Genomic DNA, 27,181 nt, shown 5'->3' on the forward strand with positions numbered 1-27,181 from the left:
TGTTCCTTTCTGGCCCAAGGGCTGTAATGAATTAGCTGTAGTTAACTCAGGAGCAGACTTGCCCTCTGTGTCTGTTTGATGCTCTGTGTCTGGGTGCAGTTCTTGGGCCATCTCCAGGCACTGATGGCAGTCGCTGTGAAGGTGCTCCTCACTTCTACCTTCCTGCTGCCCTGCTGTCGGCACACAAGCATGTACCACGCAACATACGTCACTGCTGCTTGAACATCTTCATGTCAGTGCTGGCTCTAGGGCTTGCTGTGTTTGTGTGGGTGTTGTGGCTGTGAAAAGGACTCAAGGGTGAGCAGGGAATAGCTGCATCCCCAAGACTCAACCTGCCAGGCCAAATCATCCCAGGACATCCCTGTGCTGTCCCAGGACATCCCTGCTCCCTTGCATACCCTGTGACCTCGGGCAGGCAGGGCACAACTGTGCCAGAACCTCATTGCTCATGCACAAACTGGATCTTATCCCCTGAACTCCGAGAAGGGATGACACCTTTTCCCATTGCCAGCACAAGTGCAATTCTCTGGGGAGGCAGCGGAAAGGGACGGGTGGGAAACGCAGCTCGGTGAAGGCAGCAGGTGGGATGCGGCAGCTTCTGCCCGTCCTCAGTTTAGGAGCCCCCAGGCACACAAGTCAGAGGTTACTTTTATTCCCTTTCTGGAGTGAACAGTGTTTTCAAGCTTTTGTCTGCAGCTATAAGGGCTGAAAAGAATATTTCAGAATGCTGAAATCTGATGCTTTCAGAGAATAAGCTGATTCCTGCAGCCAGAGCTTCAGAATTGCAAAAATTATCCAAATTGGCAGCACCAAGGCAGTGGTGTTCATGCCACCCAGCAGGCTGTTTTGTCTTCCACTGCCACGAGCAAGCTAAGCAACTAAGTATTTTGAACATGTTTGCCACAATTTTTTTCAATTTTTTCAAAGTTTTTCAGGGTCCTTGTGATCTTTTGGGAACAAAAAAGGGAGGAAGGGGAACTGAAAGGGAAACAGCTGGTTTATTTGCATGCAAACATATAAACACATGGTGAGGTCCGATGGAAGGAGCCGGTGTAAGGGGTCTGGCACTGGGGCTGGGCTGAGCCCCCCCACAGACAGACCCCGAGGAGGGCTCAGCTGCTTTTGCAGATCCGTAGCTCTCGGGTGAATTCCTGCCTTTCCAGCACTTACGCTCATTGTTGTTGTTGCCCAGTTGCCCAACCCCAGGCTGTGACGGCAGTGGACACATAACGGGAAACTATGCCTCTCACCGCAGGTGGGTTGACCTTTTTCTCATGGTTTGGACTTTAAAGACAACTTTTTTTTTCTTTTAGTATATTTTTTGACCATGTGGATAGTTTGGTTCTGTTTCCTCCCCACCTTCTGTTGCCCCTCTCCCTCTCCCCGCCCTGGCCCTTTTTCTTTTTCCTTTTTTTCCTTTTTTTTTTTTTTTTTTTTGCTTATCCAGATATTCCATCTCTTCTCTTTCAGCCTTTCTGGTTGTCCTCTTGCTGACAAGAGCCTCAGAAACCTCATGGCTGCCCACTCTGCTGACCTCAAGTATGTTTGCGCTCAACTTGGAACTCCTTTTTTTTTCTTTTTTTCCCCCCCCTTTTTTCTCTCTCTTCCTCCTCCCTGCCCCACCGTCTCTTCTTGCTCTGCTTTTGCTTTTCCATCCCCTCCCTTCTCCTTTCAAAGAGCCGATCAAAATCCACCTGCGAGGAGCTGTGGCGGAGCCCAGCCTCCAGCTGTCACATTGGGAAGAGTCAGCATCGCGGAGCAAGGCTTATTTTGGGGAGGGGGGATCACGGCAGTGATCAGACATAACCTGGACCCCTAGCAGGTTTCCTTTGGGCACTGTAGACATATACAATTTTCTTTTTCATTTGGCATCTTTTCCCAAGCTCTTGTTTCCCTAGTTTGTGCCATAACCCTTTTCATTCAATGTTTTTGTATGGCTCTCAAATAATCCAAAGCCTAGATAAAGGCAAGCGCTTTATTTTTGGGTAGAGACACAGCTGGGAAAATACCACCAGGACACAGTGAAAAGAAGCCAACTCTTTTTGAGAACCTGAGATGCTAATTTTATGCTAAATTTTAGGCGTTGTTTGTAATGCGGTGACAGAGGTTCCTGTCCATTTCCATGGGAGTTTGATTTGCAAAGGAATGAAAGAGGGAGCAAGCAAAGGCTTGGCTAGGCCGGATCCTGAGCCAGTGGCAAAGGGCTCACAGGCACACAAACTCTTTGTTCCCATTTCTGCTCCTGATGGGAGGAACCTGGTCTTCACATTTTTATCCAAATATCTTCCTCTGAATCCTGTTTTCAGCTTTGCTGCTGTCTTCCCAAAGCTCCTCTTTTTCACTAGGAGCTTATTCTTCACAAGGGGGTTTCCCAAATTCTCTCTTAGGTTGCCTCTACTAAAGAAAGGTTTAATAGAAATAGTATTTAAAATACATGGAGACACTGGGGGGACCTGAATTTTCCTCCACCCAACCTTCATCTTTGGGGAAAAGCTAATTGTGAATTTTTTCCCGACATCACTTCCATGGAGCCAGCCTATTTTTGGAGGCTGATTCTCCTCTGAGCTCCCTGCTTTGTTGAATCCAGTTTCAGGATTATTTAGGCACGGAGATATTCAGAACTATAACTGAATGGCTTCTACTGAGAGTAAAACCTCATGGGGGACTTCACATTGCACAGGGTCATCATAAAAGAATAAATATGTCCTGTGTCCTGTGTTCAATCAGTGATGTTTGGAGCCATGGTAAGAATAGTCAAGTCAGGTGGGAGCCCCTTTGGTCATTAAGGTGGTCAGTGAGGCCCCAAATCTAGTTTTGGTGGCTCAGAGGGCAGTGTGGGTCTGGGTCTGCTCCGCACCCCACCGTCAGCGCCGGTGCTGGTGCCAGGAAAAATATTCATTAACTGCCTGTTGCTTATCACAGAGGTGGAAAAAGTAGCTGGATTAGTTGATATTAATAGAATATGCTAGTGGAGGGAAAGGACTCGCATGATTAGTGCTAAGTACACTTAATCATGCATTATAGACGATATACATTTTGAAAGAACCTCTTAAGAGATCTTTGCTGAACTGGTGTTTCTCCAACAGTCTTAAAGAGTAGCCCAGTGATCAGGCAATTAGCGTTAAAGATACTAAAAGCTCTCAGGAACAGTGCCTATTTCCAGTAAGGGCCCAGAGAAAACACAAATGGGGTCATCCCTGAGACCAAGCATCGTGCCGAGCCTTGCTGTGCAGCATCCCCTGCTCACCTTGGGCATCTGATGTCAGCATTTTTATCAAAATACTATATAAAACAGGAGACTTCTGGCCAAAACAAAGCTTTTTAATGTTATTTCCCAAGTACTGCTTTTTTTTCTATGTCCTGGCGAGGATCAGAGCAGAGGAGGGAGGAAGGGAAGAGGATTTTGAGATATTACAGATAGCACAGTCATCGCTTTTCACAACTTCAGATAAGGCCATGTCAGTGTTTCTATTATAAATTCTATTTCAGGGGTTAATATCCCTGATATAAAAAAAATAGCTCCAGGCTGGAACACGCAATAAAAGGTCTCTGTCGATATGATTTGTCTCCAGATAATTAAAAATAAAACTCAAATCACTACTCTCCCTTTTTCAAGTCCTGAAAGGCAAAAGGAGTTTGGTGTTAGCGTTTTCATAATTTCATCCCACCCTGAAGTCAGAACAACAAAGAGACAGTTTTTCTTTCTATTTTAACAGCATATACAGGGAAATGTCATAGTCATCTCCTAAACCTGTAATTTCTAAATGAGTTAGAGAATTTGCACCCTCATTGGGGTCCTGCTGGATGTGTCCCTTCTCTTACTGCACCAGATCTATGTACATTTATGTTTTCCTGGGTCTGAGCAGGCCAAGCCTTGGTCCTGACTTAGTCCCCCGTCACCCTTCTGGGACCAGGGTGTGTCCCCAGTCTCCCATCCTAGGTGAGGTGTCAGGTTTTTTTGCCAGTGGAGACTCGTCAACGCAAATGCCAAACCATTCCTCACAGATGGTGCAAAGAGGAGAATTTTGATACTTTCTAACAAAAAAAAAAAGAGGACTTTTTAAAAGGCCATTTTCCAAGCTGCAGAACTAAAGGCATCTGTAGAAATCATTGCTCCATTGACACTCAGGGGCTGGAGCACCCCAACTATACCATTGTCTAGGTCAAGCATGAGCTTTCCCAAAGACATTGGCCTCAGGGGCTGCCCGTGCACCGTCATGTATTGCCCATCAATTTGTTCACTGGGGTGTCCTGGAGACACATCAGTCCCTGCTCTGTGGTGGGGTACCAACCGGTGCTACCAAACCAGGCACCAGTGGCTTTAAAATTGAGGACTGAGAAAGTGGGGGCACAGCAAAATCCTCCACTGAAGAGAAAGGGCACTCTGCAAGCTTGCAGTCAGCCCGTGAGCTTTGCCCGCTCTGGCTCAGACGCAAGTGGCTGAGACCCTCCTGCTCATCCTGCAGCAGCACCGTGGATTTCCTCCCCCGGCACTAATCACTTGACTCAAACAGCCCTGGCTAATTGGCAGGCTGGCGTGCACATCCTCGGCAGGCACTCCTCGCCTCTCTTCCTTGTCCCCATGACAACTTTTATGTCTGCCGCGTCACCTACAGCATTTGGAGCACATCTTTGTGCTCGTGGTAGTTCATATCCCCTCACCTTTCTCGTTTCTGTACCCTTAATGATGCGGTGCTTAACTCGTGCCATTATCTTTGCTGCCGCTTGGTAGGGCTTGCAGCCCCTGCTAGCCTTTGTGCAGGTTTGTGTGATCACAGAACTATTCTTCAGGCTTTGCTTTCAATCATGTCCTGGAGTGCTGGATGCTTACCTTCAAACCCACGATCATGCTGCATCTTCAAAGACCCCTTTGTAATGGCAGCGGCTGAAGACTGAGGGGCAGATTTTGCATAGAAGCACCAAAAGCTGCTGGTGCACCAAGCATGGTGACCTGGTGATCCCCAGCCCAAGGCCCTGCAGGCAGCTGTCCCCTTGCAGAACCCACTGTCCCTTGCCCATGGTGTTACGGAAGGAGGAGACATGAGGTTAACCTAACCTTTTCCCTGCTTTTCCTTCATTACTTTCCATCAGAGGCATCAAATTGTTTTGGACTCTGAGGACCCTCCTGCAGTGAGGTGTCTGTTTGCCCTCATTGAGATTAGCCCCTGTCAAATCACCCAGAACTGAGCTGAGAACTTCTGTTGGGCTTCCCCTTGGTGTTGGATGAGGTGGCCCCAGAAGAGAAAGCTCGATGGCCAAGTTGTCCAGATGTGTAGGCTATTTTTCTGGTTTCTTCTCTACGCTTGCATCCAGCTCAATGGCCCTGGATGGTACCTGCCATCTCTTATGTCTTCCTCAGGAAGATGGACACTGTCCTGGAGGGGTTTTTTGGCTCCTTTGTTATCATCTCCTGAGCTGCCCCCTTCATGAAGGTGGGGACAGGGGCTGGGACCCATGTCCCTCGGCTGGAAAGCAGATACCTGCCGCACTCCCAACGCCTGACCTCTTCCCACCAATGCTCCTCTCCAACGCCGACATCATGCAGTGATGCATCGACTTTGCTGTCATGGATATTACAGACCAGATGTTGTTCTTATGGAGGGAGAAGAGGCAGGAAGAAAAACCTGCTTCTGTGTTGACAGTCCCTAGATTTCTCTTTGAAATGAGCTGTCACAAAGCATCAATCCCCTGCTTGCATCCCCAGGCTAATCTGAGCATCCTTTTCCTCCGCAGGTGCCCTACTCCTGGTTGTGATGGCTCTGGTCACATAACGGGAAATTATGCATCGCATAGAAGGTAAGATCTCCCTTAAATTATTTTCTCTGTAGCCTCTTTCTGTGTGTGTGTCATCCCCCCCCCCCCGCAGTGGGCAGAGTTGTAAAGTTCTGAATAAAACATTAATGTTACTGACAACTGAAGCCTATTTTCATCTCTTTAATCTAACTTCTCTTTTTTTTATTATTTTTTTGATGTTTCCAGCATCTGATTAGAAGCTCCCTTCAACAGAGTAAAAGACAAAGGGTCAGATTTTAGCTGATGCAATGTTCCTGTTAATAATGCTACCTATTTATGACTTCTATTATCACTTTAGAACATTAATAGCAGAGATCTGAGCCTTCTGTTTCAACAATTCCATTAAACATCGCAGGCTGTTAGCAGATATCTTCTTATCTAGACACCATTAATTACTGTCCATCTCCCTCAATTTTTTATTTTTTTTTCTCCTGACTTCTCGTGATGTGAAGCTGCAAAACGAGAGAGATCAAAAAAACAGTGTGAAATTCAAGGGAAAGATGACTGAAGCGGGGGAATAGCAAATGCAGTGATTCTGCCAGTGAGACAGGCCTTTCTTCTCTTTTTAACCACAGTCTGTCAGGCTGCCCTCGTGCCAAGAAAAGTGGGATCAAGATCACCCCGACGAAGGATGATAAAGAAGACCCGGAGCTGATGAAGTAAGTCTGGATGAAACTCCCAAGTGGGCTGTTTTTGCTCAATCCCCTTTGCCGCGCACAGATTTACGTGGGGGAGCAGCATCCATCCCGCATCCTCCCTTGCTCACGCTGCTGGAGCATTGTCTGCCTGCACTGGAGCGGGTCCTGCCAAAGCTCTCCTGCTGCTTTCCGGGTAGTTTTTCCTGATCCCAAGAACGGTGGTGTAATTCTGAAATTTAATTGGAAAATTGGGCAGTGGGGAGGTAACAGTGTATTTTTTCTAGTTTGTTTTAGTAGATGTGAAAAGTAGGCTGGTAGGGCATGAACAGTTCCTGTCCAACCTGTGCTTTTAATAATTCCTTAAAAAAACACCAGTGTTGTAAATGAGGGTAAGATGCCACAGTCAAGCAAAATGTTGCTGGTTTTGGGGCAGTAATGGGCAGGTGAGGGGTGCTGGAGGGCTTGTTTAACTCCCAGGAACATGGAAGAAGTAGAAACTACCCAGCACTGAGTCAGGTCAGGATCCGGTAACCCTGAATAAGACATGTTTTGTAGAGTCTTTGCCACAGCTGAATATTCAAAGTGAACTGAAAAAGGCTTCCTCTGCTGCCTTGGGCTGTATTTTTCAAAACATGCCAGGGGGTTTATTCCTACTGGCAACAGTAATTTTAAATCTCTTAGTCTGCCTCAGGAGCTTTCATTTGCTGTGAAATCTATTTGTCCTGACTTTTAGCAAGTCCTAGCATCACAGGCTCAGTGTCCAGGACCTGATGTGAGGTTTGGGGTCTGTGTCTCCACCACCCTGCAGCTACAGGACATCAAAACCTTTACAGCAGGGCTGGGCCTGCACTGACTTCAGCATCCTCTTTTTTGTTAACCCAGAGCATCTCCAGCCTTTCTGGAGCCTGTCCACTTGCCCAGCAAGTGCAGGTGGAGGGGGTTAAAAAGAAACATGGAAAAACTTATCAAACCTCTCTAAGAGGCCCCTTTGGCTCAGCAAACTGTCCCCAAATGTATCTCTTACCCCATTTTAGCCCTAGGGCAGGTCTTGCCCTTGCAGAAGAGCAGAGGTGGATACCTCTGTGTACCTGGGTTTTGCCCTGGGACAGAGGCTGAGCTGGAGCAGGAACTGGTGGGTGTGGAAGAACCCCGCGGGGGCTGTGGGAAACTGGGATACATGAGCTGGGCGAAGGACCTTTAAGAGATGATATTTGAGCCATCTGCTCTGTTCTTACTCCTTAGTCTACAGGAAGGAAAGCCTCCCAGTTAAATGAGCCGTGTGATAATTAGCAGGAGTAAGCAGAGTTTATTAAAAATTAAGCAACCTACTTAAGAATCTGTGGGAAAAAATGCTTTTTTTTGGCTCAAATACACTAAGTTGCTGGTGGCATTGTAATGCTGTGCCATTAACCAGTGACACAGTGAAGGAAAGGACAAGCAGCAAATGCTGTCCTGCAACTGCCGGCTGTTGCACCTTTGTTTCTTTTACTGCAGTCTGAGGCCCCCAGCTGGGAGGTTGCCCCGCTCCACATTTTCCCCAGGGACATGTCCCCTGCGGGGCTGGGGGAGCTGGGGCTTTCCTCATCCTTGCCCGCCCCATTCAGGGCTGGGGATGTGCCTAGCGGCTCCCCCAGTGCAGTTCCTCTGCAAAGAGATTGCTTCCCAGTGCAAGGAGGAAGGGGCTTTTATACGCCTGTTTTGTTATGGTGAAGCTGGTGCTTGTACAGGAACACGGGACAACCTGTCAGGGCGTCCCCAGCAGAACAACGGCCCCCCCCGGCATCATCACCAGGGGTTGGGTCTCTCCTAGTCCACCCTAAAGGTGCAAAAGCTGGGGAGCTAAAGTGGCAAGAAATGGGGTTGGAGCATCATCAGAGCTGGGATTTTCTGACTCCTAGAAAGCTGATGCCGTTCAACCCTGGACTGACCTTGGAGGCTGGTTGTAGCTCTGCTGCTCTGTTGGCAGCGGGACTGTGGGCACAGATGCAGGCAGTGCCAGACAGGCACAAGGGTCTCCATGGCATGAGGGCATGAAGGCATTCCCCCATGTCCCATGGTTCAGGCAGCATCCCTGCTCCTACAGTGCCCAGGAGGAGCAGAAGCTCCTCTGAGATGTGCAAAACACCACGGCACAACAACCCCTTCGCTGCCACCTTTCCCCAGCCCTTGAAAAGTTCATGTCTTGCCTCCTGCAGCACAGGTTTGCGTTAAGGAGCTTTGGCTCTAAATCCTCCTCCGTCTGCACCGACCATCACTTGGAACCCGGTCAAGTTTTGCACGCCACCACCAAGGAGAAAGTCATTTAGTGCCTGTTTTTGCTGTTCATCCTTCAAGTAACTTGCTACAGACATAATTGAACAGATCACCTCAACCTTCAGCCCAGCCCTGGCATAAAACGGAAGCATCCACGGCTGCCTAATGGATCAAACACTGCTGGTGCTTCCGTTAAATAATAATAATTAAAAAATAAATAAATAAAAAAATGTCCAAGCCAGCTGTTTTGCACAATAAGGCTCTGGTTTATTTTTTAACAATGAAAATGTAATGTAAGTTAGATTAACAGCGTAAAATATGTAACGGTTGGGCTGTAATGGCTGCATACTAAATGCTGGGGTTTGTCTCTTTCTCTCTCACTCCCCCCCCCCCCCCTCCTCCTGAGGATTCAGTAATTTGCTCGTGATCATATAAAAGCAATGATGTTATGAATTTACTGAGGATCCTGCTGGCAGGGATATTATAAGTGAATTGTGCTGCATTTGCAGCTGATTAAAATCAAGATCAGCATTTTTCAAATTATCTTGGGAAAAGGCTGGGTGTACAGCTCCCTCCCTTCTGCTGTCATCTCCCTTTTGTACGAAATACAAACAATCAGGGTAATAATTTCTGCGGTGAAACGCAGCTTGCGATTTTCAGAAGCAGCTCAGTGGATATTTTTCTGGGGAAACTTAAGTCCCTAATTGCTTTCAAACTGAGGACATGGGGTTATTTTTGCCTTTTCTTCCCTACTTTTGCTCCCACCCCTCCTTTTCTAGAGTAATCTTCCTTGAGTAATAAACTTTTAACTCTATTCATAATTGACTAGCATCTATAAACAACAGCAAACCAGAGCAGAAACCTTAATAGATATACCGGGCTTTGTCGAATGGCTGAATTTAGTGAGTATGCCATTAGGTTTGTGAGCAGGGAGGAAAGAGGTGCCTTTTAGAGAGGCACTCATCCTCTTGGCAATTAGCACAAGTTGTGTCAGTGCTTCCATGATGCCCCTCACAGCTCCTGTGTACTTTAACCGGCCATAAACAGGGGCAGAAGCGCAGGAGTGGGAGGGCTTGTGCACCGCCTTGATGGTAGTTCCCACCTTTATCCCCTTGAGAGCACAGGCTGATCTCTCGGTAGCCACAGGGTGTGAACCAGGGGGAGGAGGCAAGCGAGGCCCTGCGCGGCTGCAGGCTGGGTGGTGCCCCAGGGTTTATTTGTCCTGTCTGACGGGGTACAGGCTCAGAAACCCCTTGGACGCCCTCCTTGCAGTAGCAGGTTTGCAGCTTTTTGGTGCACAGGTTGAAGCCTGACTGGCTCCCAGGTCAGGGACTGGTTCCCAGGGAAGGGTTGTGTCCCCATGGGCACAGACAGTGCTCCTGTATCGGGTTGACCGTGCTAGTGTAGAGTGACAAAGTTGATGACCCTGGGTTCCTCAGCAGTAACACTGGGCAGAGCAAGCTGTAAATGTGTGATGGTTCAGTGCAAGCATGTCAGCCTTGGGGTAACGTCAGGAACCCACAACATGCAGCCCTACCTGCCGTCTTTGCCATCACTCAGGCACCAAACACATGCTTTGGGACACCAATGGGACCTGCTTTTGCTGCAGGTCTGAGTGCGAAGTGACTTCCACAGTCTTTCCCTCTTGCAGGATTTACCTTGGTTCCTTTTGGGTCTTTTGAAGGGGCAGTCATAGCTCTTAATTTCCCATCAGCCATTTCCATCAACTAAGCATCCACCCCATAAAGTCCAGATGAAATCCCCAAATGTGAATACTCTTCCCAGGCTTCCTCATTCTGGCTCATCCCTAAATTCCTTACATCCCTTTTCATTCCTGTGCTGTAATTTTTGGTAATTTCCTGTGTCCAGGTGTCCGGTTCCTGGCTGCGTTGGGCTTGGACACATCAGCGGCAAATACGCCTCTCACCGGAGCGCATCAGGGTGCCCTCTCGCAGCCCGCAGGCAGAAGGAAGGATCGCTTAACGGCTCCTCGTTCTCCTGGAAGTCGTTAAAGAATGAAGGCCCAACCTGCCCTACTCCAGGATGCGATGGCTCCGGCCATGCCAACGGGAGCTTCCTCACTCACAGAAGGTAAATCACAGGGTTGAAATCACAGGGACCGTGACAACATTGCCATGGACTACCTGTCCGTAGATGCCGCTTGAGCATCGTTCAGCTTTTCATGCAAGGCTCAATAGCTGGTGCCTCTCATGCTGACCTCAGCCAGGTTGCTCCAAGGTTGGAGCTTTCTGCATGGAAGAGAATGCGTAGTAGTTTCAACATTGCAACGGTGAGATGTGGATTGGGCAAAACCATGAAAATTGATAATATAATGTCCTTCCATGAGCAAGCCAGAACAGGACTTGGGCACCCCAAAGAGGGGGTTTTACGCCCAAAGCAGCCAGTCTCATCTCACCTTCCTCACCTGTCATGCCCTCTCTTCTAGGAAACAATGTGGTTTTTAATCTTTGTTCAGAGAAAATTGCTCTCGCTTTATAAATGGGGAGTTTTGTGGCATTATTCATAAAGCAATTTCTTCTGTACCATAAAAAGCTTTTAGAAGAACTGTCTCACAGCATGAACTCCACCAAATGGTACGTGCTCTTGTTGGGAAGGAACATAAGCACCTATAAATACCGAGAATTTCTGAAAGCCCTTTTTACTTGCTTTTCAGTTTGTCAGGGTGTCCAAGAGCTACTTTTGCTGGGAAGAAAGGAAAACTCTCAGGGGATGAAATTCTCAACACAAAGTTCAAGACCAGCGATGGTAAGGATTTTCACTCCTTTTGCTTTGCAAGTGTGTCAGGGTATTGAGTCCGTGTATCTTTTTCTTTGCAGACTGGGGAGGTTTCAACACAGAAATCTGGCCTCAGATTTGCAAGCTTATCATGTCCTATGAAAACCCATTTCTTGGGTTCCCTGGGTACTGGGGGCGGTGGGGTACTGGCACCGCTCCCCAAGTAACACACTGCGAGGGAGCAGGTGGAATGGTAAAAAAGGAGTTTCCATAGTGAAATTCCAGACACAAAGAATTAATGCTGAAATTGAGATATTTTTTGAAATATTCACTGGCATTTTTACAGATCACTTGCAGTTGTTCAGCTATTTTCACCTATTCAGGGCTTTTAATCCTGCAGATATTTCTGGATCTGGAATTCTGTTAGCGATGGCACTTTGCATTTCCAGTGTTATTACTGAGATTTCTGTGGTATTTCACAAGGTTCAGGCATTTGACTTGAATACTTACATAGTTTGGAATCTATAAATACCTGCACTCTTCTAGAAATATTGCTTTATTTTACAAACCTCATCATTTCTAATCAAGACATGCATTAGTTTTTTAAATGGCATGTTCTCAAACTCAGGACAGGACAGAGTGACCTGAGTTTTCAGGGCAATCAACCTTGTAGGGTGCATGGAGGTGCTGGACTCCAACTGCTACGCTGTCGTTGGCTTTTGCATTTACATGTTGACCTATAAAGTATCATTGAACTGTGATGCTAAAAACCTTACTAACAAAATAAAAATAAAAATAAAAGTAAGCAGGTGAGACGTGCCTCCCATTTAGAGGACGTAAAAGCAAAGGTGAGGACTTTGTGAGTGGTGGTGTCTATGCAACAGGATACGCTCAGCAGAAGGCCCAACATTTTTGCTTATCCTGCAAGCGTTTGCTGACTGCCCATGACCTTGTCTCCTGCAGTTCTGGAGAACGATGAAGAGATAAAGCAGCTGAACAAGGAGATCAGCGAGCTGAATGAGTCAAACTCGGAGATGGAAGCGGCCATGGTGAAACTGCAGTCACAGGTTTGCGTGCTTGGACGTGCATCCAAGCCCACGGATGCATGGCTGAGCCCCTCGCATGGGTGGTGGTGGGTGCCATCGCGTGAGGGTTGGTAACTCTGCCATGCGCTTGCTCTGCAGATCTCCAGCATGGAGAAGAACCTGAAGAACATTGAGGAGGAAAACAAAATCATAGAGGAGCAAAACGAAGCCCTGTTCCTGGAGCTCTCAGGGTTGAGCCAGGCTCTAATCCAAAGTCTTGCCAATATCCGCCTTCCGCACATGGTAAGAAACAGCACTCACCCCAGCCGGCATGATCAAGGGAGCTGTGCCAAACCCAATTCACGATAAGGCTTATGTACAATTAAAGAGTGGGAGAATTTCTCTAAATACACCTACATGTCCTTTATAAGATCAGTACTTTGCCTTATCTCTAAAGATGTATTATATCTCCCTTCTGTTGTCATTTTCTGCTGATCTCCCTTTGTATCTATTGTTCTGTCTCATTACATCTGGGAGCATTATCACAAAATAGGAAACTTTATCAAGGGCACCCAGTGCCTTTTAGGCTAAGACAGCACAAGCAGAGATCAGGAGGGATTGGATTTCAACGTCAGAAAGATCTTACAGCTCCTATTATAAAGCAGGTAGTTTCAATTCAGTTTTGAATAGCTGGCAGCCAAAGAATAGCATTCTTAAAGAGAATGTATTTTGTTTAATTTCACAAGGTCTAACAGCCCACAGCATGTTACACAGAGTTACTGCAAAATGAAAAGACTGCATTAAAATAGTAAAACCACAAAAGGCTATTAATTACCTTCCCTCTATTCCCAGGAATGTAATTACTGTTGTCAAAACCAGGTGTGTGGAGGGGGAGCTCATGTTGTTGGGGAAGCTGTCGTCTTACAACTCATAAAGACCATCACAATGATCATAGGAATGAGCTTTTGATTTAATTTTTCTGCCATTTTTTTTTGGGGGGGGTAATCCTTTTCATTAGGGTTTGTATTTAATTTCAGGCTGGTTGGAGAGAAGCCATCCTCCAGCAGAGCAGTTTTGGATAGTATTCACCCAGCTGCCTAACTGGCAGAAATGCTCTCGCTGAGTGCCTTTCTGTAAAGTATTTGACACATAAAGGTCAAATAAACTGTTCAGCAAATATTTTTTCAAGGCAACTCCAATTAAATAATGCCCATGGGACTTGTACACTCGTTTTATTCCTGCTCTTTTTCTTCCTTCTCCCTTTCTTTTCTCCCCATTAACTAGGGGTTAGATAGATATTTGCAAGGGTTCCATGATGCCCCTCAAAAGCAAAAGCTGTACCACAGCAGTGTGCTGGTGTGAGAAGATGTGAGCCCAAGGTGATGGGGCTCCTGTCCTAACTTTGCCTTTGATTCCCTCCATAATGCTTCAGCAGTCCCTGCCTCCTCTTGTCCTCCAGCCCTTCATTTCCAAGGCTTAAGTCGGCCTCAAGCCTGTCAAACTGCCTGCACACGCTTAACCTGTGCTGTTAGTAGTTCCATGAGGCCAATGCATAAAATCAAGGGCACATTTAAGATCTGGCAGGATCATGGGTTGCACAATGAGATTTCCATACATACAACACCACACACAAAAACGGGCCGACGTGGAGACCTTTGGCTCTTGGTACATACAGATGATTAATTGCAAAGGAACATCTCAACCTCTTCCTGCTCTACTACTAACACTTTTACTTGGCTGTTTTGGCTGCAGGAGCCAATTAGCGAGCAGAACTTCGATGCATACGTGAACACGCTGACCGACATGTATACCAACCAGGAGTGCTACCAGAACCCAGAGAACAAGGACCTGCTGGAGAGCATCAAACAAGCTGTCAAGGGCATCCAGGTTTAGCGCTGTGGGACGGAGACGAGCGAGCAAACAGACTGTAAGATGGAACTTTCCCTCCAAGTATTCAGGTTTACAAGTTAGAAAACTTGTTTAATGAATGAAAAAAAAAAAGAAAAAGAAAAAAAAAAAGGACCAAAATGTAACCAAGAGGCCATTTCTGAGACATGGAACTGATCGAACTCAATGTTCTCGTTTACTTAACTTTGGACATTCTTGAGAAAAGTGGGATTTTTCTGCCTGGACCACGAGGTAGATCAGGGCTTGGTAGCTGGTGAAGAGCAGGCATCTTTCATGAGTTGCCATGCTCTTGCAGAGTTGATCCAAGAGTTAAAACATTACAAGAACAGGGTCTTGTCTGATCCAAGACTAGCGTATGACTGGCTTAAACCCTCATGTTGTCTATGGTTGTATGTCCAGATCACCTACTCACACATGAATTATGTTCTATGTTGCTACAAGTGCTGGAGCTGCAAGCTACCTGTAAATCTGAACCTGTGCTGGGCCTCCCAACCCTGAGGTGTTCAGATATCCACTGGGCATGGGAACTCTGAAGTATTATAAAGTAGCTTATTTTTATTTTCTGAAAGAAATCTGAAGAGCAGTTCTAGATCTCCAGTGGAAAGCGCAATGGAAAAAAGGTTCTCAGGGAAGCTTTTGGAGTTTGCAACTACAGTATTCCTTTGTCTGTCTTAAATATGAGAATAGCTATTATGAATAGGCCAATACCAGATATTTCATCCAGAAGAATTCTTAATGTGTCATGGTCCGGTGTATATGATTTTTTGGAAGTCTGTTTGATGACAGTTCTGGTTCTTTTCATTATTGTGATCATCCTTACAGTGGCGCAGTACTGCCAGTCCAGAGATCATACATCAATGCCAGAGAACGTTTGAGATTGCGATGAACAAAAAAAAAAAAAAAACCCAAACAAAAAAAAGAAACAAAAAAACAACAAAAAGAGAGATGTTAATTGATGGCCAGCAAAGTGCTTACCTACCGTGAATCAGCAGTTGATTTCTTAAAGGTATCCACAGAGCAATGGGTATTTTTTGGTTTGGTGTTCTACATTCTGCGCAAAATCACAGCGCAAGCGCCATTCTGAAAAAAAAGGCAAAAAAAAAGAAGAAAAACCCCCCAAGAGTATTCAGGTATTGGGTATTCTTCCAAAGAAGCATTTTCTAAGCAGCTCGGTACACGCAGCCCACTGTGCACTTAAAGAACAACTCTATGAATGTCTTTGCGGCGCTGCCCTCCAGCACCTGCTCCATCGCGCGTGGAGCCGGCTGTCACCCCGTGGGTTCGCCCTCCGCCGCGTTCGCTCCCGCCCGGAGCTTGCTGTCCCCCTGCTGCAAACGCTTAGGAAGCGGAAGGGGGCAAAACCTCCTGAGTGGTCCCAACGCGGGGAGCATCCACATCCCACATCCTGCATCCCGCCTCCCTCCTGGCGGTAGGGTGGGCAGAGCTGGGGAAGATTTTGCTGACCCATACTAAAGGCAAGACTGTGGTGTCATTTTGAGCCCAATCCTGCAGATATTTAGGGCATAATCCATGATTCGGAGAAGTCAGTAGAAAGCTTCCCAGCGACTGCAGTGGCCGCTGGATGCGGCCTTGAAGCTCACGAGCGACTTGGCTCGTGTCGGTTCCCCTGTTGAGTTCAACAGGGCAGCTGGCCTGAGTGGGTTTGCTCCGTACTTAAGTGTTTGCAGGATCAGACTCCATGAGTTCACTTATATTAGAACCCATTCCAAGTGCAAAAATACAAAAGAAAGGGAAAAAAGAAAAATCTGAGGTGTTAAAAACACAATGTTCTTAACATGTAAATAGAGTCCAAATTGATTGTGACTGCAATTCAGTTAGTATTTAAAAGTAGAGAAATTGCACTTCCTGGAAGAAAGAGAGGGAAAAAAAAAAAAGTAGTTAGTTTAATTATCCTGTAAATTATTTAATTTTGGCAAGATGTATGTAATTTATATTTACAACACCTTATGTTAACTTTTTGCTATTTATTTAACTTTTTTATTTATTAATTTTATACTTATTTTAAACTGGACACCGCACCATAGAAAAGAAGATAAAAGAAGCAAAAAAAAAAAATTAAAAATTAAAACTTTTGACCATAAAAAGATATTCCAAAAAAAAAGAAAAAAAAGAAAAAACCCTATCTACAACTCCTACTTGTAATTTTGATGCAACCAAGTTATTTTTTATATATTTTGTTATTTATTCTTTTAACGATGGGAATTTTTTTAAAGATATTTTATAACTGAGACATTTTGATAATTTTTTGGTTTGTTTTTTTGTGGGGGCAGGGGCACCGGGGGGAAGAGAGACTTTTTCAGTTTTTCTTTTCTTTTTCTTTCATATTGTTTCAGGCACTGATAACAGGAAATGAAAATTCTGTATTTATTATTTATTTAATATTTAAGTCGGGAAAAAAATGAACTGTGCTCTTGTTGTATATTTATTTTGTCGTTTGTGTGTCAGTTATGTGATGACTGAGTACTTGTTTATGTGAAGGAATACTGTTAATATTTAAATAATAAAGAGTCACATTGAAAGTTATAGCGGGCTACATGTTATTCTGTGAAAACGAATACTGTGATCTACTTTCCTCAGGAAATGTATTTTGCAGACAGAACTTCCTTATGTAATGGCAGGGTTATTTCATAATAAAACCCAGTTCTGTTTGTGACTTTAGTTCCTATGGTCTTTCTTCGAGCTGCTGCCAGTGTCCCCAGTGGGTCCCTGGTGGGCTTCATCCTTGCTCCTGCGCTGTGGCTTGGAGGGTTGGTGTATCTCCCCTGCTCGGAACTGCAGCCAGGGACTGCCCACCTCAAACCTGGCTTTCCCTGCCTAATAAACTGGGGGATTTAGGGGAAATTTAGGTTTGGTATCTCTGAAGCCTTTGAAGAATAAGGAGCTGTCACCATCCAGCCAAGCGGGTGCCTAAAATCCCTCTAGTCCTGTGATGGGGAGAATCAAGAGTCCAAGTAAAGGTATGTATTGATTTAGCTGGTTGCTGGAGCCCCTTTCCCAAGGCAGGAGGGCTGCAGGCACTGTACCTTCCTCCGGGCAGGGGTCGCACCCTGCACCCCCAGCACTCAGCATCCCCGGGATTCTGCAGCTTCGTGCTCCCGCAGGCAGTGTGCGAGCGGAGGAGATGCCATCGGGAGCAGTGCAGGAGACGCCAGCGCTGGGACAGGACACAGACAGACGCTTTCCCCTTCTGGATTTACAAAAAAGCCTCACGAAATTGATCTCTGAGGTTTAGCTAAAATGCTGGGAGATGGCTTCTTTTTGTCAACAAGACTTCCTCACTTCTATCTGCCTGACTGCAACGTTCACAGATTACCTTCCTGGAGAATGAAGCTTTTTCACTGGAAAAAGAGTTTATGTTTTGAAGTGGTGGCAATGAAGATAATTTCTCACCAGCCTCTCTGTTGGAGACATCATTTCTGAAGTCACTGAAATTCAGTTTTGTTTTGCTGTAGCTGTAGCTTCCAAGGTGAAGTAAATTAAATCATATTAAGGCAATTTGGAGCTGGCTGAGTTGGGTCAAATGGGAATTGCAGGCAGGTGCATCACCAAGAAATTAAATTCTCTGATTAACTGAGCTGAACTTTCCTAACCGTCCCTGTGCAGAGGCATGAGCACTCTTGGGTTAAGGCAGGAGGTGGTGGCCGTGCTGCAAAGACACATGGGCAAAAGGCAGAGTAACATGGAGCCAAAAGGGTAAGAACTAGCCAGAAAAATTTGGAGCAAAGTTTTGGGTAGAAAGAACATTCTTTAAAGCCTTTCCTCAAGCATGTATATGGGTGTTCATTGGGAGTTTTTTCTGTCTTCACTGGGTGTCAGCAAGCTGGGGCAGGACAACTGGCAGAGGCTTAAGACAGGCTCATGGGGATGGTGGAGGAGGGGACATCCCTCCTGGAGAGGCTGCAGTAGATTCCTTTGCTTTGTGCTGGTGGGTTTCCAGGGCCAGTGTAGCGGACAAGTGGGTTGCCAGCTCTGCCGCCAGCTCTGCTATCTCCCCCTCCTTTGCAGGGCATAGTACAGAGATCGCAGGTGCAATTAAAAGTGCACAGCAGGCACTGATAAGAGTGATCAATTTTAGGGCCCACAGTCTCTCCCAGTTGTGACTGACAGCAAAATCAGGATGTACTAGGAGCCATGAAGCAACACAGCCATGGCAGAGACACTGGGGAGGGTTTGGTTCAGAGCCTTCGTGCTTACCCCTTTTGTGTGCAGCAGTAAGAGACCTTCCCTCCGCTCCCACTGCAGCCCCAGCGTCTGGCACAGGAGATGTCCTGGGACACAAGCCATCCTGCCTTATCTTCATGTTGAGACAAGCCGGAGACGTCACTGCAGCACTCTCGGCTCTGCCGAAAGTGAGCGCTCTTCCTGCCTCTGCCGAGCTGCTGCTCCAGCTTCTTCTATCAGCATCTGGCTTTCCTCTCTCTGAGCGGTCAGGTTTAGGAGCTGCTCTGGATACCCTAGCCATGTGATCCCAAATGCCTGAGCAGAAACACCCCTGGGAGCGAGGACTGCTGGAGATGAAGCCCAGGAGCCATCTCAGTCCCAGGAGCTGCAGAGCACAAGCCCCAAGGACAAGCTCTCTTTGAGGCTTTGCTGGACAAAACTTAGAGTTGATGGGGCTTTGCCCCCTCCACAAAGGGCTGCACATCTTAAAAGGAGAAAATCAGGGAGGCTCATGCAACGGTTGACCTAAACTGGCTTGTTGTTTTTCTGAAGGGCACATAATTGTTTTATGGGGGATTTCACTAGACTTTGCACCGCTGAGCAGTTCCTTGTGCCAATATTTGATTATGATGATAGAGCTAATAGACATGCTCACTTGTCCTTTCTTAACGAATTGGCTGTGCTGCATAATAGAGCGGTTAGATTTGTGTTAAATTGCAGCTTTGGGAGCCATCACTGTGAGATGTTATCTTCTCTGAACTGGCGTCCTTTATCACAGGGAAGGGAATTGAATTGGTTTAAGATGGTACACTGTCAGTTTATAGGTGTGCTTAAGAGAGCTCTTAAGCCTCCAACACACGGAGGGTGAGAGCTGAACAGCAGAGGAGAGTGGGTGTTTTGCTTCAAGGGTGCAAGGGAAAAGATACTTGTCAGCATACGGTTGTTTCTAAACACCTCGATAAATCATTGACCAACAAGAGTGTCATTTGGCCTCACTGATGCCACTGTTAATTGCTAAAAGCTGCTAACGATCCATCCCTCCATTCTCCTGCTCAAGTGGTACCTTCCACTTGTCAACATTTACCTAGCCTCTCCGGGAGAGTCAAGAGCTCTAGCGACGGCTTTCACGCATGTGCAGAAAGGGGTTTCTTTCCCAGCCTCATGCATTTTTTTCTGATTTTTGCTCCCCCTGCCCCAGAGCTCCTCTGGGTGAAGTCTCAAGGCTCGGTCCATCTCATCCTTCTCCCATGATCAAGGTGTCCCGAAAAACACACAGCTGGGTGGTCAGGAAGGTGTTGCCTCATTCTCCATCAAGTTACCGGGGAGAGAAGGCAACTTTGCTCTTCAGAGCTCCCATTTGGCCTTTAATTAACCCTCCCTCCGGCCCTGGGAAGATGTTGTTGAGGCTGAGGTGCAATTGGATGTGCTGGAGATGACACTGCAGCCAACAGAGCAGCCCCTGGCTGGAAACTGCTCCCCTCCCAACCAGCACTGAGCACAGCTTGGCTGGATTAAAGGCTCTGGCCTGCACTTGTTAATACACTCACTTCTCCTACACTTTTATGAGAAGATATATCCTGAAACGACCTTCCGCTTTGTACAGAAGGGCTCGTGGGATTGAAGCTGTAGGAAAGCACGCGGATTGATGCATTCTTCAGACAAATAGCTCTCGTTATTCCAGATGTCTTCATCCCCTTCTTTCAGTGGGATGAATAAATCACCAATTGTTGTAAAAATCATGGTATCAGATTTAAAGATATTTTCGACCCTGTCAACAAGGAAGTATAACAGCCATTAAAGCCTGCTTTCATTTATACAACTGCAATGCTCTTTTGTTTGAATGTCAGTGACTATCTGTGATGATCTCAAGAAACACAAGCCATGAAGGGAGAGAGCAAGGACAGATGCTCTGCCTGAGCTCCAGGACTAGCACGAAGGCCTGGACCATCCTGGGAGGGCTAGTCTGTGCTAAGATACGATGTCTGACCCTGTAGCATCATGGCCATGGTTAACTCCAGCATGCCTTTACTGAAGACAGGATGTGCCAAAACTTTTCCTTGCCTCCTTCTTACTTCCAGCGAATCCCAGACTCCACCCAAACTAAGTACGAGGCAATGGCCAAATGGTTTGGGCTGAACCGGGGGCTAACCTGGCCTTAGCACCGCAGGGGATTTGGTTTTGGCCTGAAGCTCATCAAGTCCAAGCTCAAGGATCAGCTCTTCAGGTTTTGCCATTTGGCAGAGGACTCCTTCTTAGGCTTCAACATTTAATAATCCAGCCCAACCATGCTGAGGCTGTTCAGCAATTAAATAACATAAATCCAGAAGCTAGATTAATAAACAGTCTATTCTGTCTAGAGCAGTCTACAGGGTGGAGAGATAAAACTGTAAAATATTTATTACCAGCTTGAGGATGAAGTCATTAATTTAATAACTACCCATTGCTTTGCTTCTTACAGTTGTTACCAGTCTGAAGGTTACAGAAGATTAGGTGGGAAACTTACTGCCTCCCTGCTGAGAGGAGCCTTTCCCATGAAAGCCAGAGCCCAGCTCCCATCTGTCACCCCATTACATTCGGAGGTGGTGAATATATTACCGTGCCGCTTACCGAAATAAAACAAAACAAAATTTCTGCTGGCCACATGGCAACCCTCCACGAAATTTAATGAGGACGCTGCCCTTTGTGCACGAGGCCATTTCCAACAGCTGTAGAGATGAAGGCAGGAGGATCTTTGTCGGTGTTCGCCGGTTGTTCACGATGTGGCTCCCACAGTGAGCCCGGCCCCAGCAGCATCGCCTTTGGGGACCGATGCTCTGGCTGCCTCTTGTCCTGAGAGGTCGGGAACCTTGTCAGAGCTCCCTCATCTGTGATTTTTCAGTGGGTCTTCACATTTTCAGGAGAGGGAACATGGGTATTAGTTCATTCCCTGCTGTGATCTGATATTGGGGAGCATCCAGGACGTAGATATACACAACTTCTTTATAGTTATTATGGATGGAGTCCTCTGAACGTGCTCCCCCGCTGACAACTACAATTTGCAGTGATGCTGCAGCAAAAATCATGATGGGGGAGTGAGGGAGGGTGTCTGTGTGCCCTTGGCATATTTTGTCACCAGTTTCATCCAGGGACAGCAAAGAGCTGTCATCCAAATGAAGTGCACAGCGGGTGGGGTTTGAGCAGGAGGCAGTTTGTGATGTGGGATGTGTGCCCCCCACCAGCTCATGCTGATGAGGGGTCGAGACACTGCTCATCCTGCCTGATGACCGCACTGACAGTGGAGGTAATCAAATTGCCTAAATAATTTAATTGAATCTTTAGCCTGCTTTGTAAAATACATAAAATAAAACCAGGCACATACTGTGAGCACAGGGCACAGACCACAGCATGGATGAATATACAGGTGCAGCTACTCAGCCCTGCTGGGCAGCCCTCATTGCAGCCTTCCTTGGCAGAGACCGGCTCCAGCAGCACTTAGTGCCCATCCCTGTTCTTGAGGAGGGCAGGAGAAACAGCTCTGAGGGCACTGAAGGGTGCTGATGGCTCCTGGAGAGCTCTGTCCCAACAGAGCCACAGCTCCCCTGCAGAGCCCATACTCCCTGTTCAGCCTCCAGCCTTGGAAGAGCCCCTTTGTCCGTGAGCATCCCTGGTCCTCCTAAAGCCTCAGAGGGCAGCAGAGCCACATGGACCAGGCAAAGCAGAAATGAGTGGGAGCCCTAAGCGGTGCCTTGAGGCAGTAAGAGAGGTCAACAGGAGACACGGTGACCAGCAATGGAGAAAGGCATCTGTGCTCTCTGTTAACACAAGAAGCAATGATAAGTGCCTGCAGATCATGCAGTGATGGACACTGATTTTTACTTTGTGCCATTTGGTGTGACTGTAGTTCTGCTACCAACCCAGAGAGCACCAAGTAGCCTTATCTTCAGGCAACTTCCAGGTAACCTGGTTGACTCAGATTATCCTCAATGGCTGCCCAGGAGAGAAAGGAAAAACATCCCTGAAATAATATTCTGGTTTTTGCAGGCTCCCACAAAGGACAAGCTTGCATGAGGTTTGTGGGCAGCTCAAAGCAGACACGTATGAAGCTGGGTCTCCAGGTACTGGAGGTGAGAAGCTATGTACAGGTGGATCAAGTGCAATGTCTTGTCCAAGACCTTGCACTATGGTTTAATGGTATCAGGCTGTGTTTTAGCACAGACAGAGTGAGATTTTAGTGGTACTTTAGGCAGGGCAGGGAGCAGAGGGAAAGAGAGAGAAAAAAGTGGTTGTGAATCAGACATGCTTCTTCAGTGCTCTATGGCACAACAGACCTGCAAGACATTTCTGTTGTCATCAGAAAGTAACAGAAATATTTCTGCAGAGCACTAACCTCAATTTTTCCTCACTACAGACTAATTTGCAACTGTCAGCACAAGCATCTTTGTCCTGACCATCCTGTACTCTGGTACACATCCAGCATGGCAGGGCTAACTGCAGAGGCCCTACCCCAGTAACATGTCATCGCGTTATCCTTTCATTTCTCTTATCAACGCCACCATTCAGTTCCACTCCTTATGCCCAGCTGTTATCGCAGTGAGCCAAGAGAGTGCAGAGCATCAGCCAGGAGAAAAAAAAAAAAGAACAGGTGAAATTCTGATGTTGTCAGCTAAAACAGTTTCCAGATGAGCTCTGCCCACAAAGAAGCTGAACCTTGGTGATTTAGTTGCCAAATTTTACATTTGCTCCCTGTCCCCCATCCCTCTTCTCGGCTGCAGCTCAAAGTGGAATCCTGACACTGCAAAGCGGTAATAGAATTAGTCTCCTGCTATAAACTGTTCACTGGGGCTTGTTAGCTCAATTGTTGATGCTAAATTCTTATCAGAGCCACCTAAAAGAGCATTAATCAAGAAAGGCTGAACTCCCTGCCTGGGTCACAGAAATTTAATTAAACCCCAAGTAAAACTCGAAAATCATTCTGAAAAGAGAAGAGACGAATGCAAAATGCTTTTCATCATTTGACTCTGCATCTTCATAGTTCAAACCCTCAGCCACGATTTCAAAGAGAGTTTTGCCAGAGCAAAGGCTGAGTGACACACAGACTAGACTTCCCTCAGTACCTCCTTTAACACAAGGTCTTGATGCTCATCCAGGGTAAATGAAATATAGAAAACCATTAATTAAGGCCTGCTAAGGACCAGGACCGCAAGTGCAAAGGAGCAGAATGCTCTTCCAAGTAAAACAGCGATCTCCTGGAGTAAGATTGTGTTATGGTTATTAGTTTATGGATTTGCATCTGTGCAAATCCATCGCTGTGCAAAAAGGCTCATGCAACAAACCATTTATTTGTTAGACACAGAAACAGCAGTGCCGGCATTGGTAGGAGCTCATGTGGAATATTGTGGGTAGTTCTGGGACCTCTCTTTGAAAAAAGAAAAGATGAATTTATCGTTGAACAGGTGCACGGAAGGACTGGCAGGGTGATTAGCAGAACAGAGAACCTATCTTAGGAGAGGAGATTAAAAGAGCTTGGCTTGTTTAGCCTAGAATAACAAAGGTTAAGAGGGGATACTATTACTCTTCATAAATACATTAAGGTTGGGAGGAAGGGGAATGATTTAAGTTAGAGGATAATACAGGTAGGAGATCAAATAAGGGGCATCTTGGCCAGGAATAAATTTACATTGGAAATCTGAAGATGTTTTCTTATTCCTGGAGGAGGGAAGTTTTGGAAAGGCCCTCTGAGCAGGATAGCTGAGCCCCCGTGGTTTTTACAGGGAGATGGACAAACATGGTGGCTGGCACAGCCTGGCAGGCCAGTCTGCAGGTAGGACACGTGGGACTGCCAAAGCAGCAAGAGGAAAATATTATATGGCTGCCGTCTTGTTGTATTTTTGTTATTTATGAATCCATACAATCCATTGATTTTATTTAATCCATGAATCACTTCAAAGATCCAGGACTCATTCTCTTCTCCCCTAAATATGAAAAGCTTGGGTTTTGAGATTTTTATTTGGCAACCCTCTCCTAAATCATGGCAGACAGGCCATAACAAGACAGGAGAGAGACAGGGCACTGAACACGGCTCAGCAGTGCTCCTGGCAGTACCAAGAAGAGATGAAGCACCCTGCTGCTCTATGTCCCCAACGGCAGGGACCTCTGGTGATGCTTTCTCCCACTCTCAGGCAGGCTGCACCATCTCCGGGCTGCTTTCCTTTGACAAGGCAGTTAAGTGAGATGAATCCAGGTCTTTATGGGTCCTTTTTCCAAGTGGCAGTGGTTATGCATGGTGCAGTACAGTGGAAATCAAGACATATGTTCTTCCTCTTGCTTCAGCAATTACTCACAGAGCCCTTTGATGAAGTGAGGCAAGAGGAAAGCTTTAGGAGACACACACACACCCCCACACCCACCCACACACCCTTTACATGGGCAGGAGGTTCTCAGGTGATTTGCCATTAGTGTGTTAATAGTAATACTAGTGTAAAAGTGTGAGTCTGCATGTATTTATATATAAGCATATGTGTGCATTTACGCATGTATAGGATACCCTCCTGACAGTGGTATAGTGCCAAACTGGCCAGAAAACGCAACACAGCATATTTTGCAAAATAAAAATAAATAAATAAATAACAAAAAGAAAATGGTGAAAATGAAACCCTATGATTTAATGCTTCTCCAGCTGTTAATTTATGTGAGTCATCCTGTCACCCACAAATTACCCTGCTGACTTAAACAGCCATCTGTATTGCAAGGCTGCAGGTCAGGCTGAGCTGAGCCTGCCAGGCCCTGGCATGGGCGCTAAAAGGAGTTTTTACTATTTGCTCTTTCAAATAAATAAAAATATCCCATTTTAACTGACCATCACTAAGATGGACTTCAAAAGTTAATTCATGCTGACTGGTGTTTTAAAAATATTTGTAAAAGAAATTGGTTTAACAAAAAGGGAGGAGGAAACTGTAAAGAGAAGGAAAAGCAAGAAGAATCTTGGCTTCAGCTTGCCCTCATGAAAATTGCTTGCTCTCAGCAATTAAGTATCTCAGCTAATGAAGGATGGAGACCTGTTTCTTACTGGTAAGACTGCAGAGCTGGGAGTTGCTGAGAGTAGGAACGGGGACTGCACTGCACCTGCGAGGGTCTCTGCCATGCCCCAGCCCAGGGGAAGATGCTGAGGTGCAACCTCCAAACCCCGCAGCAATGACTGTACTGCTGGAGACACCTTGTGGTACACAGCTGAGAAATATCATGATGCTGGGATTTAACCAGTGCCACCGGGCCCTGCTTTCCCAATCCCACTTTGCTTTTTCCACTCTCAGAGATGGCTGGGGCTCTTCAAGCTGGGGGAAGCTGCCCACATGCATTTGCAGACAATGCAGACACAGGAGTTAGTAACTAATCTATTGCTGACTATAACTCACCGGTAACAAAGCCCCAGGTGAGCCATAAGGCTGAAGGGAAGGGCTTTTTAAAGTGCGGGGAAAGAAGTTACAGAAAGAATCAGCAATTGCAGACTCATGAAATACCCAACCATTCTGGTTTTCTAAATGTGGGTATTTTTGCAATATTATCAGACAACTTCGGGTTTCCTCCAGAGTTGGACCCCAGTGCTATCACCTTCATGGGGGTGTTTTCACCAATAACTACATTTTCAAAGAACCCAGAGGGGAAAAATCTCCCAGGGGAGCAGAACCAGTGGCTGCCAGTGGGAAGCTGGGGGTGAGCCATGCAGCAGCGAAAGCATGCCTGCCTGGGCACAGCTTGGGATGACTCTTCTGTTAATTACCTGCTTTAGCGCCTGATTTGGGCCATGTATTGCAGAGATGTGAGTGAGTCAGAGGTGCAGAAAATAACCTGTCCCTCGGGGGGTGACCATCTCCCTTTGGCTAGTCCCTCCCCATGGCTCTGCGGCCTGACATGTTCAGGGTACAGGCAATGAGGTGAGGACTTGCGGTGGGCAAGTGTCTTCCCTGCATAGTTCTCCTGGCTAATGCCTGTAATTGTCTGTCTGGAAACGGAGGGGTTGCAAGTCTCACCTATCCTGGCAGTGAAAGGCTGGAGGAATCATGAACACACCTGGGAGGGCTCAGGGTATTTAGGAATCCCTGACACACTCCTCAAGATCCTTCTGATCTTGGGGCCTTGCTGGAAGAGCAGCTGCTGCTGCTGAATCTTACTCTCTGCCTTAGTAACAGTTTGCAGGGAGGCACAGCGGTGCTTCCCTCTAGCCCTGCCACTGCGAGCTCTCTGCCTACAGCACAGCTGCTCTAGCAGTAATAAGAAATTTTTTTACCCGGCTTTTATTTTAAAAATTTTTGTGCAAAAAATAAACGAACTTCTATTTTTCAAGTGGCTCTAGCAGGAAGAGGAGCAGATGCTGAATGGAAGCCCTGTAACCACATGTGTAAAGAGTTTGTTCTGCCTTTGCAGATTTTGACTGCGTTGCCATTACGCTTGAGTGCTTTCTGTATTAAACAAGGCGAGGCGAGCGCAATCACGGCATCCTGTTTTGGTTGAATCAGCAGGAGGAGTTTCAGCGCTCACTCTCCAAGAATAATCCCATTCTCCCAGGCAGCTGTCTTCTGCGAGATCTACAGTATTACCCCATGCCTATTTGCAGCGTCTGCTGTTATCATGTTAATGAAGGGAGCTGAGATAATCACCTTAAAGCATAAC

At 46.5% G+C, this 27,181-nt stretch overlaps 1 protein-coding gene across 2 annotated transcripts in view; it reads left to right on the forward strand.

Annotated features, from left to right (window-relative positions):
* The window catches only part of MYT1 (myelin transcription factor 1), a 64,077-nt gene extending 47,180 nt beyond the window's left edge, over positions 1 to 16,897 (forward strand). For both annotated transcript variants that reach the window (XM_075108694.1, XM_075108693.1), the window contains 9 exons: positions 1,193 to 1,255; positions 1,471 to 1,539; positions 5,734 to 5,796; positions 6,369 to 6,452; positions 10,554 to 10,775; positions 11,359 to 11,450; positions 12,384 to 12,487; positions 12,605 to 12,748; positions 14,198 to 16,897. In XM_075108694.1, the coding sequence (XP_074964795.1) occupies positions 1,193 to 1,255; positions 1,471 to 1,539; positions 5,734 to 5,796; positions 6,369 to 6,452; positions 10,554 to 10,775; positions 11,359 to 11,450; positions 12,384 to 12,487; positions 12,605 to 12,748; positions 14,198 to 14,338 (982 nt within the window). In that variant the 3' untranslated portion in view covers positions 14,339 to 16,897. The remainder of the gene's footprint in view (positions 1 to 1,192; positions 1,256 to 1,470; positions 1,540 to 5,733; positions 5,797 to 6,368; positions 6,453 to 10,553; positions 10,776 to 11,358; positions 11,451 to 12,383; positions 12,488 to 12,604; positions 12,749 to 14,197) is intronic.
* The last annotated feature ends 10,284 nt before the right edge of the window (positions 16,898 to 27,181 follow it).

This window comes from Phalacrocorax aristotelis, chromosome 13 (assembly GCF_949628215.1).
Source record: "Phalacrocorax aristotelis chromosome 13, bGulAri2.1, whole genome shotgun sequence".
Classification (NCBI taxonomy): Eukaryota; Metazoa; Chordata; class Aves; order Suliformes; family Phalacrocoracidae; genus Phalacrocorax; species Phalacrocorax aristotelis.